This window comes from Tamandua tetradactyla, chromosome 14, assembly GCF_023851605.1.
Source record: "Tamandua tetradactyla isolate mTamTet1 chromosome 14, mTamTet1.pri, whole genome shotgun sequence".
NCBI classification, from domain to species: domain Eukaryota; kingdom Metazoa; phylum Chordata; class Mammalia; order Pilosa; family Myrmecophagidae; genus Tamandua; species Tamandua tetradactyla.
This window is the reverse complement of record NC_135340.1, coordinates 87,668,471-87,686,966: the sequence shown is the minus strand read 5'-3', so window position 1 is coordinate 87,686,966 and position 18,496 is coordinate 87,668,471. Positions and strand designations below refer to the sequence as shown.

Below are 18,496 nucleotides of genomic sequence, written 5' to 3'. Positions count from 1 at the left end.
CACTGGCCCCTCTGCTTCCCCTTTCAGCCCCCTGCAGCCAGGGGTCCTCCCGGCATCGCACCACCTCGCGCCCCCACTCCAGACCCTGCCGCACCACCTCGCGCCCCCACTCCAGACCCTGCCGTGGCTCCCCAGCGCGCTCCCCTGAAGAACAAGCCCTGTCCTGAAACCCAGGCAGTGACCCGGTGTCCCTGCCCTCCGGCCTGGCCTTGAACTCCAGCCATACCAGACCCCTTGGCCGCCTGGGCCGGGGACTGACGCCGGGAGAAGTGAGCCACTTGCCCAGGTGGCCCCGCAGCAGGGAGGGGCAGGGACTGAACGCGGCGGGGCCGGGCTCAAATGGGGGGCATCCTCCGCGCAGGGACAAGTCTGCATCCGCCGCCTCCCCGCCCCCCAAAGCCGGGCCCCGCGGGGGCGGGGGGCAGAGGAAGGGCTGTGCGGGCGGGGCCAGCTTTGGGGGGCAGCCCTGGAGCCGGCAGGGACTGAGCACCCCGAGTAGACGCGGCGTGGGAGGCGGTCTGAGGAGCTCGGCGGGGCCAGCACAGAAACGCAGCTCCCGCCCTTCCCCCTCCCAGAGCCTGCTCCCCCCACCCCCCGCCCCCAGCCAGCGGCGCCCAGCGGGCAGCATTCAGGGGGGTGGGCGTGTCCTTGGGGCGTGGCCCTGTAGGCGGAGGGGCGAGGGGCGGGGTGAGGCGGTGACAAGACGGGGGCGAACGGGCGCCGGGGCTAGGGAGGCCCGGGAAGCGGGGTTCCTCCGCAGCAGGGCGGTGGGCTGGGTGGGGTGACCGCGGTGGGAAGTCCAGGGAAGCTGCGGGGGTGGCTGGTGCGCTGAAGGTTAGAGGTGAGGGAGGGCGTCGCCAGCTGGAGCCCGCGGGCACCGTCTGCAGGCTGTGGGAACCAGTGAGACCCCAGAGGGACCGGGAAAGCGCAGCCAGCCCTCCGGCCGGGCGGGCACCCAGTGACCGGGTTCGTCCCTGGCAAGCACCCTCAGGGGTAGCAGCCACCCTTATGCGCCCGGTCGCCATAGGAAGCAGGGATTCAGGGCGGAGGCGCCCAGCCCCAGCCGCAAGCTGGGAAGTTGCTTCCCTGAAATCAGAACCCTAGGCCTGGCGGGGCGGGGACCTGGCCCGAGCCGTGCAAACAGGAAGGGGGACCTACTACTGCCCAAGCAGGAACAGGCTGTCCTGCCACCTCCCACCTGTGCCGGAGAAGGGGCAGGGAGGAGTCCCCGGGCGCAGGAGCAGCGTCCTCTCACCCCTCTCCTGAGCGCCCACGCGGCCCCAGGGAGCAGGAGGGTCAGCCTAAAGCCGGGCTCCACCACCACCTGGCCCCCACAGACAAGGCCCTAAACGGTCACCGTGAATAGTGACACTGGCTATTGACCACTGAAGGTGCCACTTACAGAAAGGGTGTGGAAGAGGCACGCCGGCCACAGGTGGCCCAGCAGGTTGGGTTCCCCGCAGCCCTGGTGCTCACCTGGGCCACCCCAAGTGCGTTCCCTCCCCCTCCTCAACTCCCAGAGCCTGCCTGGGATGTGTCCCCTGCCCCAGCACCCACGGCCACCCGGCCTCAAGCGCCACCATTCACATCCCACTCCTGTGGCGGTGGACACCAGACAGAGGCCACCGCAGGGTAACTGGCTTCCTGAGCCTGACTCGGTGGGTTCTGGGGGACATGGAGGAGAGGGTCCTGGGGTCCTGGGGGGAGCTGGAATTGCCCTGTGAGGGAAGGGGTGAGCCTCCAGGTGCTGTGTGGGGGAGGAGGCAGAGCTATAGAGAGGCTCCATGCTGGCCTGGGGTGGACGGAAGAGGCGTGAGGGTGGGGTGCAGAAAGGGGGGGCCCTCTGTCCAGGATGACCACTCCCCAACATATACACCTGGAGCCACAAGTGTGTGGGGGGGTGGGGGGCTTTTGGAGGGCCCAGAGTGGGGCCATTTAGGGATCCTGGGGGTACAACTTTGCTTAACTAAAGCCCTAGCCTACACCCCAACTGGCTCCCAGGCCCAGCTCTGGGGTGGGGTAAATGCAGCGGGCCTGTTTGCCCCAGGGTAATGGGGACCCCACAGAAAGACATGCAAGGGGGCCCACCCTGGGGACTCCCAGAGCAATCCAAGGTGTATCCTGGGCTTGGTAGCACCATTGACTCCAGGTGTGCAGGTGTGTGCACACTTGTGTGTGTGTGTGTGTGTGCACAGTCACGGATCTGCATGCCAGTGTGGCGTGGGTGCAGGCACGTGTGTCTGGGCCCCAGGCCCCAACCCCAAAGCCCCAGAGAACAGTCCTGGCAGAGACCAGGCTGGCGGGCCCAGGGGCACACGGGTACACGTCCACCCCAGCCTCACCCCATCCTGGAACTTCACAAGGAAAGGGCCAGGCGTGGCGGACTTGTCACAAGACCTTCAGACTTTCCGAAGCAACACCCACAAGCAGCCGCAGCCCTGCCCACTCCTTCTCAATTTTTCTCAAGATAATTAATTCTCCATGGATGGGGTGGGCAAAGCCCAGTCCAGGGCAGCCCTGGCAACCCTGGCCCGTCACCTCACTCTCTCCCCCCCAACACCTTTCCCTGGCTCCCTGTGCTGTCGGACAGCCTGGCCTCGAAGCCCCTCGTTGCCTCCCTGGGCCACCTCTGCAGCCCCTCCCTTGTTGCTCCTCCCTGGGCAGTAAGCCTCCACTCCAGGTTCAAGCTCGTGCTGCCCCTGGATCTTTGCACACGCTGTTTCCTCAGCCAGGTAAACCCCCCGGCCTGGGCTCAGTCACATTGCTGTCACTTGTGGCACTGCCGAATCCCCAGACCCCAGGGACACCTGGCTCACCAGGTATTCAGCCCCTGAGCTGGCATGCAGTAGGTGCATAATAAATGTTCTTGCCATGAGTGGGTATGGGATGAGGGCCGGAGATGGCCAGACACCCTAGAAAGGAGCAAGTCTGCTCGGCCTGAGGCAAGACCAAGCAGTGTGAGTTGGGTGGGCAGCCACGGGGCCCAGGCCATCTCATTTCGCATGTGGAGAAACACGTCCGCCTGCCACTGACTCAAAGAGTGGCAGCAGCCCCCTGGCCCCCCGCTACCCCAGATACCCAGGACAGTGTGACCTTGTGAGGGAGCAGTCCCCTGGCCCCAGCACCCCTATACATAGCCTCCCTCGACACCACCAGGTCAGCAAGACCAAGCATGCCTCTGATGAATCCCCACCACCAAGCCAGGGTTACCATCATGGTGAGCCCTTCCAGGGGCTGCAGGACCCACCCAGGGGATCTGCATGGCCTGGAGCTGACACGGCAGTGCTGCCACCCATGGGTGCCAACTGCTCTGCTGGGCCCATGGAGCTTCACCTCCCACCTGCCCAAGGGCCAGGGCAGCTCAGGGAGTCGTGCTGCCCACCTTGGGCCCCTGGGGTCGGCCTGCACAGCAGCAGGGCTGGCAACTGGGGCCACACCAGGGCCTTGCCCCTAGTTTCCTGGTGATCCGGGGCCCAATACAGCCCCTCCCTGACCTCCTTACCCAGCCAGCTCACCCTCGAATGTGCAGGCGGCACAAGGTCAGCTGGAGCCATATGAACTGCTGCCTGCCCCGCCAGCCCCGGGGTGCCCAGCTAGCAGGAAGGGACAGGGCCGAGCATAGGGGGATGCTCAGTCCAGCTCCACCCAAGCTCCCTTGCTTGCTGGCCCCACCAGCTGCCTACGGCCCACACAGATCTGCCAAGAGGCAGGTGGGCAGGGCCCCCAGGGGCAAACCAGGAAGGGGGCAAGAGCAAAAGGTGGGCACAGGAGACAGCGCAGCCGCTTACCTAGGCCAAAGCTCTCCCAGCTTGCCCAGAAGTGAAAAATCGCAGCGCGCTCGGTGGCCTGCTGCCTCCCTCCGGCCCGCCCTCCTGGCCCTGCCCCACCCCTCCATGGCCCCTCCCCCCATTGTCCCCCCTCCTTCCCCCCCTCCCTGGGCCTCCTCCTCTCCTCCTCAGGGCAGCCGCTCAGAGCTCTGCCAAGCCCGCCCCTCATCCCACCCGAGGGTGTAGGAGGGGGCCCCTTACAGGCCCAGAAGCTAGGCCAGGCCCCCCAGGAGCTCAGCTTCCTGGAGCTTGGGAGCCCCCATGCCCGACTCTGGGCGCCCCCCAGCCCAGGCAGCTGACTGCGGGAGGAAACGCCCGCCCAGCACAGGGATGTCTGAGTCACGGCAGCTGGCTCGGCCCAGCCCGGCATGTGTACGGAGTGTGCACAGCCCCGTCCAGCATGTGGACAGAAGGGAGACGGACGCAAACACACAAGGAGGCAGGAACTTCATGGGCAGGCGGGCACGGACCCTGGGCCTCGGTCTCCCCGTGGGCGCAGGGGCACTGTAAGAGAGCCGTCCCGGCTTGGGATACAAGGCGGGGTCCCTCTTGAGGTGAGGACTCTCGGGGCTCCGGAGAGGCCTGTCCGAGGCTCCCCTCCCCAGGCACAACGAGCCCCTGCCCAGGCTGAAGTGGCTGCCAGAGGCCGGAGCAAGGCTGGGCTGCCCACCTGCCCGCGCGCCAAGGCAGCCACACCCACGTGCAGACCCCTCTGCCCCAATTCAGCAGCCCCCACACCTCGCAGCTCCAGGATATCAGATGAGCTGGGGCAGGGCGGGGTGGGGGGGGTGTTCCTGGAACAAGGATTTTTAACAAATCCTGCCCCTGGTCAATTGGATATAAGTGATGACTGCGAAACAGGTCCCCCGAGTCAACAACCCCCCATCACCCACTCCCCCAGAGCCCAATGCCCGGCCTGCACCTCTCCATCACTTTCCCTGCTGTCACCCTGGTCTCACCCTCAGCCCCGCACCTCCAGGCTCTGAGGAAAAGGGATGCAGATTTCCGGGCTCCTGCTCAGCCTCCAGGGGCAAGGCAGGCCGGGGCAGGACGACCGACCCAGGCTGTGCTATCTGCGGATCTCCTTCCTGCATCCCAACGCTGCCACGCCGAGGGGTGGGTCTGGGCTGGCTGTGGGCTCCTGCTCCCACAAGCAGGCCCGTGCAGGCCCAGACAGCTGCAGGGCCCTGCCCAGTGAGGGTGGGTTTGGGAATCACCCCACGCCAGGCCCAGGGTCCATGCTGGCGGCTGCAGGAGTGGAGGTTCTCAGGGCAGCCAGCTGCAGAAGGTACCAGAAACTGAGCTGGGAGCAGCAGGGGAACTGACCCCTCCACCTGATCTGGGTAGCCAGGCACTGCCTGAGTGGGCTGATAGCAAGAGAAGGGGGTCCCAGGGCCAGACCAGAGAGTCCCCGGCTGAGACTGAGAAGGGCCAGGCACTCCACTGCGCTGGGGAGGTGGGTGTCTCACCCAGGCTCTGCTCCCTGAAAATGCTGCTGCCAAGCCCTAACGGTGGCACCGTGAGAAATGTCTCTATGACAGCACGATGGGAAAGGCGGCCAGACCAGCTCCCCAGTGATCTCACCCACACCCACGGCCCAGCCACACCCCACAGTTCACACCTCGGAACTCCTTGTTTACAGTGGGCACCCCAAGCAGACTGTAACCCCCTTCCCAGGGCGGGGCGCATCTGACTCAGCACGGTACCCCACAGAGCAGCTGGGCCCAGCTGGTATCAGCTGGGGTGTGGGGTTGGCACAGAGCGGGTTCTGGGGTGCTAGATGGAATGCCAACTCCTACCTCATCACCCCCTCAGCCTGGCATCCCAAACCAACAAAGCATGGACCCCCCCACCCTCCTGATCCCACCACCTCCCTTTGGCTACCCTGCCACCAACTGGGGACTCAGCCCCCACAGCCTCTGCTGGGTCCCCAGCCCAGTTTGGTCACCTTCCCACCGCCAAGCCAGCCACCTCCCCCCACCACTGCCAAGCCCTTCTCAGATGCCCCCCCAGCCTGTGAACTCCTTCCTGCCTCCCCAGAGCACCTGGACCTCTGCAGACCTGAAACAAACACATGTGCTATTAGCTGTGCCCATGGCTGGGTACCTGTGTGCTACCAGGGGGGCATTTCTGCCTGGCTTCTGGCCAATGGTCAGTGGGGGTCAGCAGGGCAGTGTCTATAAGGGGTGCCCCTGGCAGGAGGGGATTCAGGCTGAAAATGCAGACTCTGTGCTCAGGACCACTGTGACCCCAGAACCCCACCCGCCGGACCCTGGCTCCATGCTATGTGGCTGTGGGCATGACCCACCTCCAAACTCTGGGCTCAGCATCGCCCCGGAATGGGGGTGCCACTTCTGGGACCCTGAGACCCACGCCCCCTGGTGTGTGCCCTGCCCATACCACTGCACTGGGCAGCGCAGCCCGAAGCTGCCCAGAGTCCCCACGGGAATTCGGCTGCTGTCAGGGCCTGGGCGGGGCTGGGGGCAGCTGATGGTGACTCAGCTGATGAGGAGGCCATATTCTTTGGCGGGGGGGCGGGGGGGTGTCATGGAGGCACTCGTGGGTTCTGGTGCCACCCAGAAGCCAGAGAGGGAGCCAACCGCAAGGGACCCTGAGCACCATCACCTCCCTGCCCATGGGTGGGAGTCCAGGCCAGCCTGACAGCTCTCGGGACACAAGAGCCTCGGCCAGGGTCAAGGGCTGGCAGGTGAGGGGCAGTCAGAGCCCCAGAGCCTGATGCCTTTTGGGGTGAAGGTGTCTGCAACCCTGGGAGGCCTCAGGCGGCCTGACCCCACACAAGGCCAGGGAGCTTAGGGCTGGAGCCCCAAACAAAGGGGCCTTGACTCGTGAGCAGGGCTGAGTCACTGGCATCTCCCACCCACCCTGGCTCCAGCGCCTGGGTGGCCTGTCCAGTGGCCAGGGCTTGGCTGGGGCATGGACCTGAGCCATCGGGTCACCCTACCGTGTGGACAGGGGCCCGAGGCCCGGCCTGGCGTGTGCCAGATCCCAGCGCCCGCTGCACCTCGCTTTCTGAGCCTCACTGCTTTCTCTGAAATGGGCACACCCACCACCCAGAGGGCATGCAGGCTGAGCACGGCTCCCTAAACCTTCCCAGGACTCCTCCCCCAACCCGCTGGGCACTATGGGGTCCCTCAGCTCGGTGGGGTCCATCTAGCCCAGAAGCCCATCAGCCTCTGTTCTGCTGGCAGCTCTGAGCCCAGATCCTCAGGTGATGGGGCTGTGGGGGTCCTCTCACAAGCCTTCACCCACACGCACATGGGTCCCTGGGGCATCCTCTGGGGCCAGAGAGTAGGCGGGATGGCTGTAAATCTCTCCCAGCTTCTGGGGGAACAGGTGGGGAGGTAAAAGGAGGGGAGGTGGGGAGACACCACCTCCTTCCCCACCCCAGCCCCTTGGGCCTCCTGGGCTCAGCTCCACTTTTCCATCTTAGAAAGTGCTTCTGACTATTAAATATTTATTCCGGCAAGGCGGGCCTTTGGCTCCCAGCTGGCTACAGCTTCCAAAAAGAGAAAAACAAGGAAATCTGGGAGCAGGAACGGGAAGGCTGGTGGAGGATGCCTGGGGGACCCTTGGCTGAAGGGTGTGGGTGTCAGGGGGCGTGGCTGGCTGTGGGTCCAGCTGCAGCTCTCCCTGGGCAGCCAGACCCCCTGCGGTGCTCCTCGCCACCCCACCCACTCCCAAGCAGAGCAGGAAGGGACTTCTCTTCATCCCTTCCATAGCGCTGCCCTTTGGGGCTCCCTCAACAGCCAGCTCTGCACCTACCTTTCCCACGCCAACCCCAGACCCACCCTCTAAACCCCGCCCTCCTCCAGGCCACACATGCGTGGTTCTCCCTGCCAGGTGTCCTTCCCTGTCTCACCACCGTTTTAGTTCCTGTCTGGCTGGCCCTTCACCCCCCAGCCCGCGCCGACCCCTGTGCACCCCCAGGGGCACCGATTCCAACAGGCTGACCTCGACTCAGGTACGCTGAGCCCTTTCTCCACGGCTGTGTGGACTCCCAAGTCCCAGCCCAGGGACCACACTGGCTCCTAGGCCAGACACAGACAGACGGGTGGACAGGTGGGACACGCTCCATACCTCATCTTAGCCCCGCAGGCAGGGTCTCCCCACTCCCAGGCAGAGAACCAGCTGGGAGACCTTGGCTTTCCACCCCCCAGGATCATTGACTGAGCCCCAAGCCAGCCCCACCTGTATTCCAAGTACCCCTGCAATACAAAGCCGCTCCACAAAGGGCAGCCATGGTGGGTAAGGATGCAGCGAGGCTCCGAGACTGAGGGAGAGCCAGGGGTGAGCCCAGCAATCTAGGCAGCTTCCTGGAAGAGTCAGCTCCCAGTCCAGCCCAGGACCAGAGAGAAAAGTGGAGAAAAGGAAGGGAAGCCCTGCAGCAGAGCCCACTGAACCAGGACAGAAAGGGCACCCAAGCTGCCTGGCATGGATGAGGGGTTTGAGTTTGGGGGGTAGAGGTTGGGAGGCCCTGTGGGCCCTGGGCATTGCCAACTCTGCTCCTCCTGCTGGGACTCTCCCCAGCCCCACTTCCCCCACCCTCCCTCTTCCCTGGGACCAGCTGGGCACAGCCTAAGGCTTCAGGCAAGAGCCAGGGCCATCCAGCCTCAGTTTCCCCACCAGAGTAAGAGGAGAGGGGGTGGCCAGGAACATAAAGGCAGCTTCAATAATGCTGCTCATGAAATGGGAGGCTGAGGGGGGTGGGCCCAAGCTGACCTCTGCTGCCTCTCCCCAGGCATCCATCCCTGCCACGGACCCTTCCAGGCTGGACAGGGGCACGTGTAGCATCCTTGCCCACCTGTCCACGGAGCCAGACCCCAGATCACCTGTGTGCGGGTGCCCAGCTGGCACCTCTTAGCCCAGGGCTAGGGGGCATGATGGCGCCAGTCCCTGGGGAGCCCAGAGAAGCTCCCTTTGGCTCAGGTTTCTGCCCCTCACTGCCCCAAGCCTCAAAATTCCTGTATGCAAAATGGGAACACGGGTGTACCCCGGCAAGGACAGTGGCGGGGAAAGCGGGGCGGGAAGACTGCGGCCCAGTGGGACAGGGAAGGGACCAGAGACTGGGGGAGCGGCTTGCTCTCCGTCTGCCCATCCACGCCCCAGCTGCCTCTGCCTTGGGCTGGGGTGGAAGAGGCGGGGCGCGAGGCAGCAGGGGCCGTCAGGAATCCAGGGCAGGGTGGCGCATCTGGTCACAGCCCCCTTCCCCTGGCCCAAAAGGAGGCGGGTTAGAACGGGGTACCCGACCGAGGGCCCCAAGCAAGGAGGCGCGGGTGGAGTGCGCCCAGTGGCACACGTAGGCTGGGCGGAGCCCTGCGCCTGGACACGCCCCTCGTGGTCGGGTCCTAGCGCAGACACCAGGGGGCAGCCTTCGCCGGGACTGGACCCAAGAGCCCTCCCTCCCTCCTAACGGCCCCGCAGAGGCGCAAACTGGCTCTTGGTTGGGGGCGGGGAGGCTGGGGAAGGACGTCAGGGGCGTGGCATGAAGGCCACAGGAGGCCACTTGCACTGGTGCGAGGAGAGGGCCCCGAGGGCCTGCTCACCTCTGTCCCCGGGGAGTGGGGGGGTGGGGGGCGGGGGTTATTGCCTGGGTCCTTGTCAGGAATGCTTATTCCTGGGCCCGGTTCTTTGAAGGGTGGGGGTAAGGCTGGGAATCTCCACACTAGACCTGCTCCCAGGATTCTGGCCCTGTAGATCTATCAAGGGTGAACTGAGGATCCATTGAGCTCACTCCCCAAAAGAAGGAGATTTGGTAAGCTGGACACAAGCGGGGACTTCCCTAGAGAGGCCAGAACCACAAGGCCCAGAGGCGAAATGCAGAGAGCAAGGCTCAGCAGGGGAGGGCCGCCCAGCACGGACCCCAGAGGCAGGGGGGACAGGGTGCTTCTAGACCTTCAGTATGGGCATCTCCAGGGGCCCTGGGGGCAAGGGAGAAGGACAGGAGCTGGAGGCAGAGGAACACCCCCCCCCCGTACCCCACCCTTATCCCCAGTGATCCTGGGGTCCTCACTGTGCAGGAGGAGGGGTGGGATCCATCCACCCAAGGGGACTGCCCAGGGTGAGTCAGCCTCCTTGGGCGCTCATCTCTACAGGAGTGGTCCCCTGGGACACTGCGAAGGGAGGTACCTAAAGGGGTCCAGCCTCCCTGCGCTAGTCAGACCAGGCCCCGGTGCTCACCAGACATGGGCACTGGGAGGGGCCATGGGAGCTCCTGCTGCAGCTGGAGGGGTGTACCCAGGCATGGGGCAATTCCCTGCCCCCCTGCGCCCCCCACTTCTGCAGTGACAGCATCTCATCCATCCTTGTTTTCTCCCAAGGGGTGGGGTGCAGCGCAGCCCCAGCCCCCTTGTCAGTTGCTGGCCTGGTGCCCTGGGTGTGGCCCAGCTGCCGCATTGCTGACCCAGAGCCAGGGGAACAGCCCCCTGCACCACCCTACCCTGATGCCCTGCCACCTCCCCACCCCCAACCCGATGCTGAGAAACGCAGGCCCTGAGGCCAGGCCCTAGTGCAGAGGCAGGCAGACAAAGGGCATCAGGCACCCACCCTGTGACCAGAGGCTTAGAGGGAGGGGCACTGACCCTTCCTGGCAGGCACCTGTGGGCACCACCACCTCCCTTGCCCAGCAACCTGCAGCTTCGTTTTGACTGCATACAGGCCCCTCACCAAAGGCCAGACTTCAGGCCTGGCTCTGCCTCAGACCCAGCCACACCACAGACCCACCTCAGCTGAGCCTGGTAACCCTGCTCCCAGGCCAGTTACTCCAAAATAGGTCAGAGGGTCCCCAGGGTCCTGGAGGCATACGGCCTTGCTCCGTAGCCAAGTAGCACCTTCCCAGGCAACCACCTAGGTCAAGCCAGCGTCCCAGGGGGGATATGGCCAGGGAACAGTGCTCAACAGACAGGGACCCTGAGTGACAGAAGCAAGGGTGAGCAAAACAAGTCAGCGACCCCGACGCAGAGTGAGCGAACAGAGACGGAGCGATGGAACGAGAGCTTGAGAGGGGCAGGTGGAAAAGATGATGCCGGGGAGAGAGGCGGGGCCCTGAGCAGTCCGCGGAGGCAGAGAAGGGCCCGCGAGCCTCTGCCGCCGGGTCCCCGAGGCGCCCCACCCAGCCCAGCCTGCGCGCCGCAGCCCGGCCCGCAGTGCGCGCCCCGGCCCCGCCCAGGCGCGCGACCCCGTGCCCAGCCCGCGCGGAGCCCACCCGCCCCGGGAGAGCGGGCTGCAGGCGGGGAGTGGGGGCGCACCGCTGCCAGGGGCTCCGGGCCAGGTGGGCAGCACCAGGTGGAAGCAGTCGCACATCGCGGCGGCGGTGCGGGCCGGGGACGGCCCGTCGCGTCCCCGCTGGACTCCGGCTCCGGCTCGGGGGCGGCTGCGGTCCAGCCCGGCGCTGGCGGGCGGCTCCGCGCTCTCGCTCCGCGGTCCTGGCGGTGCCCGGGCACGCCGGACTCCGACTGCGGACAGAGCCCGCGCCTCGCGACCGGGCCACTGCCACCGGCCGAGTCCCCGCCCCGCCCGCCGCGGCCACTGCAGCCACTGCGGAGGGAGCAGGAGGGCGGCGCCTCCGGCCTCATTCAGCGCGTTGGCTGCCGCGCGCCTCGGCCCGCCCTCGGCCCGCCCCCGGCCGGGGTCCCACGCGTCCCGGACTCTCTCCGCGGGCCCCCGAGGTCCAGCCCATAGCTGGCCAGCCCCGCCCCAGACCCTGGCACCGACCCCAACCCGCCTGGGTCCAAGGAGTTAACTCTGGAGCTCTGTAGGGAGGGGCCCGCAGACCCGCCCCCTATCCGAAACCCCCGGACTTCTCCGAGTGCCGCTTTCCTTACTACCCCTTTCAGAGCCCACAGTGTGGTCCTGGCGTGTGGGACGGAGGTCTCCCTCCAGTAGGGAAAAGACAGATCTTGGCCTTCCAGGGTGGGGTCCTGGCAGGCTGTGGGGCCCAGGGAGGCGACTGCATTTGACCTGGGCTTGTAAGGACAAGTTGGGGGCTCTCCAGGAGTTTAAAGGACAATCAGGATTGCAGGTGGAGGGACAGCAGGTGCAGGGTGCCGGCTGAGAAGGGGGTTGGTGGGGCAGGGTGCACTGCCAGGCACTACCGAGGTCAGGGTCTCTGCGGGTGGGAAGTGCTGGGTACAGGGGCCTGGTCTTGGGAGTCCTCAGCCACCAGAAGGGCTTCTTGGACAGACAGTCTGAGCCTGGACCCCAGGGATGAGGTGTGAACCAGGCAAAGAGTTCAGGGAAGAGTGTTTTGGATGGGGAGGAACAGAGTTGAGTGCATGCAGAGGTAAGAGAACTGGGCCTTGTTCACAGGACTGAAAGTTCGGCCTGACAGGGTTGGGGGCAGGGGAGATGCTGAGGGCAAGCAGGGCCTGCTGTGGTTGGCAGGAGTCTTGAAAAGACCCCCAGGTGAATAAGGCTTTCCCTGAGGGGCTACAGAAGGTCAGGAGCCCTATGAGAGGGAAGGGGGTGGGGGCTGGACCAGGGCACAGCTGTGGATCTGGGGGATCTACCCAGGAGGGGGAACATGGTAAGGACTGCAGCAGGGAGTCTTCGGGACGGGGAAGGGATTGGGGGGTCTTTTAGTGCCGTGGGCATCAGCCTGCTGTTGGTTGCCCATCTGGGGTCAGGGGAAGGGGCAGGGGCACAGGTATGGGGCTGGGGAGAGTCCTGTTTGCAGGAAGGAGCATGAGCTGAGCCCTGGCCTGGTGTACCTCAGGGCCATGGAGTCCCCTGGGGCTGCAAGTGTGGGGAGCAGGAGAGGGGAGACACCACCCAGGAGTTCCTGACATGCCTTGGGGGGGAATGGTGCCCATGGTGTCTGGCTGGGCACGGGCACTCACACACACACACACCTTTTCCTGGGGCGTGAAAAGATCAGACTCCAACAGGAGGGGGTCACACACAGACACGCAGACACAGTGGTAGACGAGGACGCCCCCCACTCAACCAATGCACAGACATTCGCACACAGATGAACTTGGATATGTCCCTACTGCCCAGAGAAAGGTGCACACATGTGCCCAGGCGCACAGACACACGCAGACACACTCACAGCAGGCACACAGGCACCATATGCTGGACAAGACCGGGACCCACGGTCAAGGCGCAGCAGAGTCTCAGGCCCCCGCACACACTCAGGTGTGCACTCTGCGGGGCTCCAGCAGACCCGCACACAGCCAGTCGGGGTGACTCAGGCGGCAGTTCCCGGCAGCCCGGCTGCAGCCCGGCAGGTTGCCAGTGACAGGTCAGCCGGACGCGATGCTCACTGCCAGGAAAAGGCTGTGGCAGCCTCCCAATCCAGCCCAGGGCACGGCGGCACAGCGTCCTTGGGGCAGGGGTCTCAGACATAGGGCTCACACCTCCAGCGCAGGGCACCTTTCTCCTGCGGCAGAGACACCCCACCCCCACTGTACAGCCCCGCCTCCTCCCCAGGCCGGGCCCTGCCCATCCTCCTGGGATTCAGCCCCTGGCGGGTGCCGGCTGCACCTTGAGGGAACGCCTGCAGAGAGAGAGCTGTCGGTGTGTCTGCATGTGCCCTGGATGTAGGTGTCTGTGTGTCCTCCTGAGTCTGTAGGAGCCATACACATCTACCTGCCTGTGCATGTCTGCACATCTAGCATGTCCTTGTGTCTGCCTGGTCTGTCTGCCTGTCCTCTATTTCTAACAAGTGTGGCTGTGTCAGCCTGTGGGCAGGCCTGGGAACAAGGTGGGGGGCTTGAGGAATCAGGGACCTTAGTGCACAAGTCCCAACTCCCCTAGTAGGTATGTGACCTTGGCAAAGTCATTCAGCCTCCTGGGCCCCATCCAAATTCAGTGGCCTCACTCTATGTGACATTCCCTGATTGTCTGGACTGAGGCCTGCAGCTTCGTGGGGAGTGAAAAGGAGGCTAGGGCGATGGTCTCCCGGTTTGACCCTGAGCTCCTCTGTGCTCCCCCTGCCTCAACTTCCCCTTTAGTAAGAAGGGTGTGGCCGGCCAGGCTGTCTCAGTAGCACAGATAGAAGCAGGGCCTCTGGGACCGGCAGCAATCCCCTGTGCCAGGCAGGCTGCAGGCATACACCCACCCTCAGCCAGGGGCCACTGAGCCCCTCTCCATGCTGTGACATGGCCTGCCTCATCCTCGCTCAGACATGTGCCCAGAGCCCCAGGCGAGAGGCTTTGGCCACTGAGGCCTCTGCTCTCTTCAGGCTGCCTGTGCCCCCTGGGTCTCCAGGGCCAAGATCTCCAAAGTCCCTTGGTTCTTTGGCCCCGGGCAAGTTCCCCCTCTCTGGAGCCTCGGCTTCCTTAACTGCAAACCAGGACTGAGACTTGTCCTGTGACATGGGTAAGGGAGGAGATGGGTGGCTCGGCCAGAGATACCTCCCTTGGTAAATCTCCCCCCAAAGTGCATGGTTCAGGAGGTCACATGTTCCAGCAGGGAGCCCTATGACTCCCCACCCCACCCCGCTCCCTGCCCGTCCCCCCACCCCCCCAGCGCCTGCCGCAGCGTCCCTGGCTGCCAGGAGTGCGCAGCCCCTCCTTCTCCTGTCATCACTGGCTGGCCCCAGCCCCCTCCTGATGTCCCTCCAGGGAGAGATGGCTGGCAGGAGAGGCCACAGCAGCTAGGCCTGACACAGGAATCACTGGTCCACTAGCAGCACAGGGACGCAGGCCCCACTCACAGCCCCCTCGACGCTGTGACCCCAAACCTGCTGCAACTGTGTCCCCCTGGGTGGGGCCTGCAGAGGGCCCTGCCGCACCCAAACACAGGACTGCACTCCTTTCTGGAGACACTGTGACGGACACTGAGAACTGCTCCCCAACTGCGCCCCTGCCAGGGGTCTCAGGCTTGCCTGCAGCCTGCAGGAGCTCAGTTCTGGGCCCGGGGTGTGGGGAGGGGTTGAGGCTGCCGCATCAGCACTGTCTCTCCTGCAGGCAGGGACGCATGGAGCATCGATCACTGGTGCCCCCGCAGCAGCCGCAGAAGCAGCAAAAACAGCTCTGCATCTTCCCCACCTCAGCCTCATATCCAGCTCAGCCCGAGCCCAGCTGGGAGGCACATTGAGAGGGACCTCCCCAGCTACCTCCCTGGCTTCCTCCCCCATCCCCCACCCCATCCTTTGCACACAGAGAACAGGGGAGGGCTCCCAGGTTGCTGGTCTAGGTCTAAGGACTGTCGGGACTGGCCAGGGCTGGTGGAGACATGGAGGGGCCACCCCTGCCTCTCCCTCTTCCTGGCCACGGCCAGGCCCTCAATCTCCCCTAAAGCAGAGAGCCCTGAGAGTGCACCTGGGTACCCCCTCTGCACCCCCACAGCTAGGCATACATCTGGGGCTCAGGAAATGGGCAGTGATGATGGGGAATGCCAGGACACAGCAGTCTATCCCTGGGGAGGTGACTTCCCTGGCTCCTCTTGTCCCCTGGGCCCTCTGGCACAGGAGGGGGGAACAGCCTGGGCAGCTGATGGGGACCCCTGACTTTTCGGGGTTGAGCATGGCAGCTGGGGTGACCTCTGGTGGGCCACAGGGGCTGGGAGCACAGTGAGGGTGGCAGGCTGGGTGGGGGCACATGCTCTCAGTCTGAGGTCCCAGAAGAGCCGGAGCCCCAATTGCATCCTGGGGTGGCAGATCTACCCAACTGGTTGTCACCCGAAAGGCAGCACTGGGGCCTGAATCCTGGGAGATGGCCTGGAGGAGGTGGGCTTCAGGAGAGCAGCCGCACCCATCCTAGGCTGCCCCTTCCCTTCAAGCCCAGGCTGGGGCCGAGAGGTATGGCTTGTCTGCAGAGTAGAAGCCACCCCCCACCCCCGTTCAGCAGGGCGGGGGCTCAGGAAGGGACAATCTGGACCAAAGAAGAGGCAGGGAGGGTCACGTAGGCTCCTCCTTTCACACCCCCTAACCCCTCCACTGTCGTCCTCTCCAGGGTCGCTTGGGGAGTCGAGGCCTGTGTCCCCCTGAACCCCACATGAATGGAGGCTCATCCCATCTGGCCCAGTCCTGCCTGCTTCAACCCCCGCCCCGCCTGAGGAGGCCTGGCTCCGGCTCTTGCCCCTTATGGCCACACAGCACGGCAGCCCACCCAAGAGCCCGGTCCAAAAAGTCAGGGGTCCCCATCAACCTAGACTGTCGCCCCCTCCTGTGCCAGAACGCCCAGTCTCGGGCCACCCTATCGCCTCTTAATGGAGTAGCCAAGGGCCACCTGGGGAACGATCCACAAACCAATGGCTTAAAACAGCAATTCTTACAGAATTAATCTCCTGCCTTCCAAGGTTCCCTTGCCCTTCTCAGCTTCCAGGGCCCACCACCTGCCTTGGCTTATGTTCCCTTCACCCATGGCTCCAGTCTCAGCTCCCTTCCATCTTGGACTCAGAAGGGCCATTCTGGTCACCCAGAATGACCTCAGCTCCAGTTCTGACTCAACCCTAACCACAATGTCCCTCTGCCACGTAAGGGACCTAGACACTGGGCAGGGGTGGGGCGGGAGTGTGGTACCTGCTCTTCCCTCCCCTGACCCCCAGCAGGGGATTGCTGGGAGCAGGTTTCTCCGCCTGGGCCTTAGTCTCCCCACCTGTAAAGGGAGACAGCCCCCCTGCCCCCTTTCCAGCACCCTGGGCTGCAAGGAGGGCAAGGGCAGTAGGCGGGGCCAAGCAGTGGGAGGGGGACAGCAGGACAACTGGTGACAGCCAGGATGGGTCTGACAGCTGATCACCACCCAGCGGGGTTTGCAGAGGCCTCCCTTCACCCACCCCCATGTGTCTGCAGGTAGATAGGATGGAGGAAGAGGAGCCCCTTCAGGCTGAGGGGGTCACAGTGTGTGGGGGGGGATCACCGTGAGAGGGTGAGTCAGCAGGAACCTCTGACCTCAGGCCATCATTCAATAAACAGGGGAGGTTTCTTACAGGGCCAGCCCCCTGCATTGCCTGCCCCCTGCCTCTCAGGAAATGGGGAGAGGGTGGGATTCTGCAGGTCAGGGCGCTGCGAATGCCCTCCTCCTGTAACTTTTTAAATTAAAAAATTGGGGTAGCTTGGCTGAGAAGGAACCGGGAGAGAGAGCAGGTGATTCCACACCATGGAGCAGGGCCCGGTGTGGACAGGGCCGTGCAGGCGAGGGCTGCTGCAGCGCCCTCCTGGAGCAGTCTGGGGAGGCCCGGTGGGCGAGGCCGGGCCAGGCCCTCTCCCCATGGTGCTTCCTGAGATGGGGGTGGGGGCTAGGGGCTGGGGGGTGGGGGGGTGGAGTGACGTGGAAGGGCCTGGCACCTGGGAGGGCTGCGGCAGAGGGGCCCCCGCGAGCTCCTCAGCGACGCCTCGGTCTGGCAGGCGGCGGCTGGAGGAGGGGTGGCTGCCCCTGCCCTGTCGCGGGGCTCTAGGTGATGGGGCGCAGAACCTGGGCACTGCGCTGGGTTCTCCGAAGTCCGTCCCCCACCTCCTCCTGCCCTGCTCCGGCGGACACTCCCTCCACCTCAGGTGGCTTAGGAACCGAGAAGGTGCTGAGGATTCGGGGGTCCCTCCTCGGAGAGAAGACATCGAGGGCCCACGCAGAGTCCCGCCCGCAATCAAGCGCCGCGCTGTAAGGACAGACGGCGGGCGGGGAGGGGCCTGGGTGGGCAGGAAGGGGGTCGTCGCAGGCCAAGCAGGACGGGGCGTGGGTCGCCCGGCGCGGAGAGAGGTGGCCGCGGGGGGGACCCCAGCACCGCGTCCCGGTTATCCCGCGAAGAGGGCGTGGGCTCCGGGTGGGGACCGGGCTGCGCGGGGCTGGGGCCGAGGCAGGGGCGAGGTCGGAGGGCCTCTTTCCCGGGGGACCGGCACCCAGAGGCCCGGCAGGGTCCAGGCGTCGGAGGCGCGCGGCGGAACACGGGAGCGCGCAGCGTCGCGGCGCTGACCTGGGGCGGGGAACGGGGCGGGTCCTGGCGGGGCCAGATCTGACCCCTCCCGCGAGGCGGCGGCGGCTGACCTAGCGGCAGCGGGCGGGGCGGGGGGGTAGGCACCCGAGCCGGGCTGTGCACGCCGTTGCTGGGCAGCATGTTGATCCCGGGGGACCCGTGGAGCCCTCCGGCAGGAGCGTGCCAGGCCCGGCCCCCAGTCTCCCCCGGCCTCGGCCTCACCGCCGCCCAGGCCCACGCCCTCTTTCGGCACCTCGGTGGCCCCCGGGCTGTTCCGGGCGAGGCGGGGTCCCTTGGCTAGATGTCCGTGGGGTGCGCGCTGCGGCGGGCTGCGGTGCGGGAGGACGCGGGGCTAGAGACGGGTCTCCGAGGGGGACTCCCTGAGGGCTTTTCCCACCGCGCGCGCACCGTCCCGGCGGCAGGGGGCGAGTGCCTAGGCGGGAGCTCGCAGGAGTGACCCAGGAGCCGGGTTTGCCCGCGTCCCGCCGGACCCTCGCGGACCCGGTACCGGGCTTGGTGGGCGGTGGGTGCAGTTGACGTCAGGGAACACTTAGAGCACAGCGTGAAACTTGCATTTGCTTCTGCCCGATTCCCTCGCGAACAAACACGAGGAGAGTGCAGGCACCTGCGCCCGGTGAAGGGGGCGCAAGAAACACGCATTCTGCACACAAGCCTGCCTGCGCCCACCCCGCGCCTCATATCCACGCGCTTCCCTTGAACATCCACCACGCAGGGCTCACACTCAGTTCCAACCCAGCAACACCGAGACCAAAGAACACACCAGGCAAAATGTTCCC

At 65.4% G+C, this 18,496-nt stretch overlaps 1 protein-coding gene across 1 annotated transcript in view; it reads right to left on the bottom strand.

The window, feature by feature from the left end:
- Positions 1–3,996, bottom strand: part of AHNAK2 (AHNAK nucleoprotein 2) — a 54,883-nt gene extending 50,887 nt beyond the window's left edge. The window contains exon 1 of the mRNA XM_077126750.1: positions 3,789–3,996. Coding sequence (XP_076982865.1) covers positions 3,789–3,996 — 208 coding nt within the window. The remainder of the gene's footprint in view (positions 1–3,788) is intronic.
- Between the last annotated feature and the right edge of the window lie 14,500 nt (positions 3,997–18,496).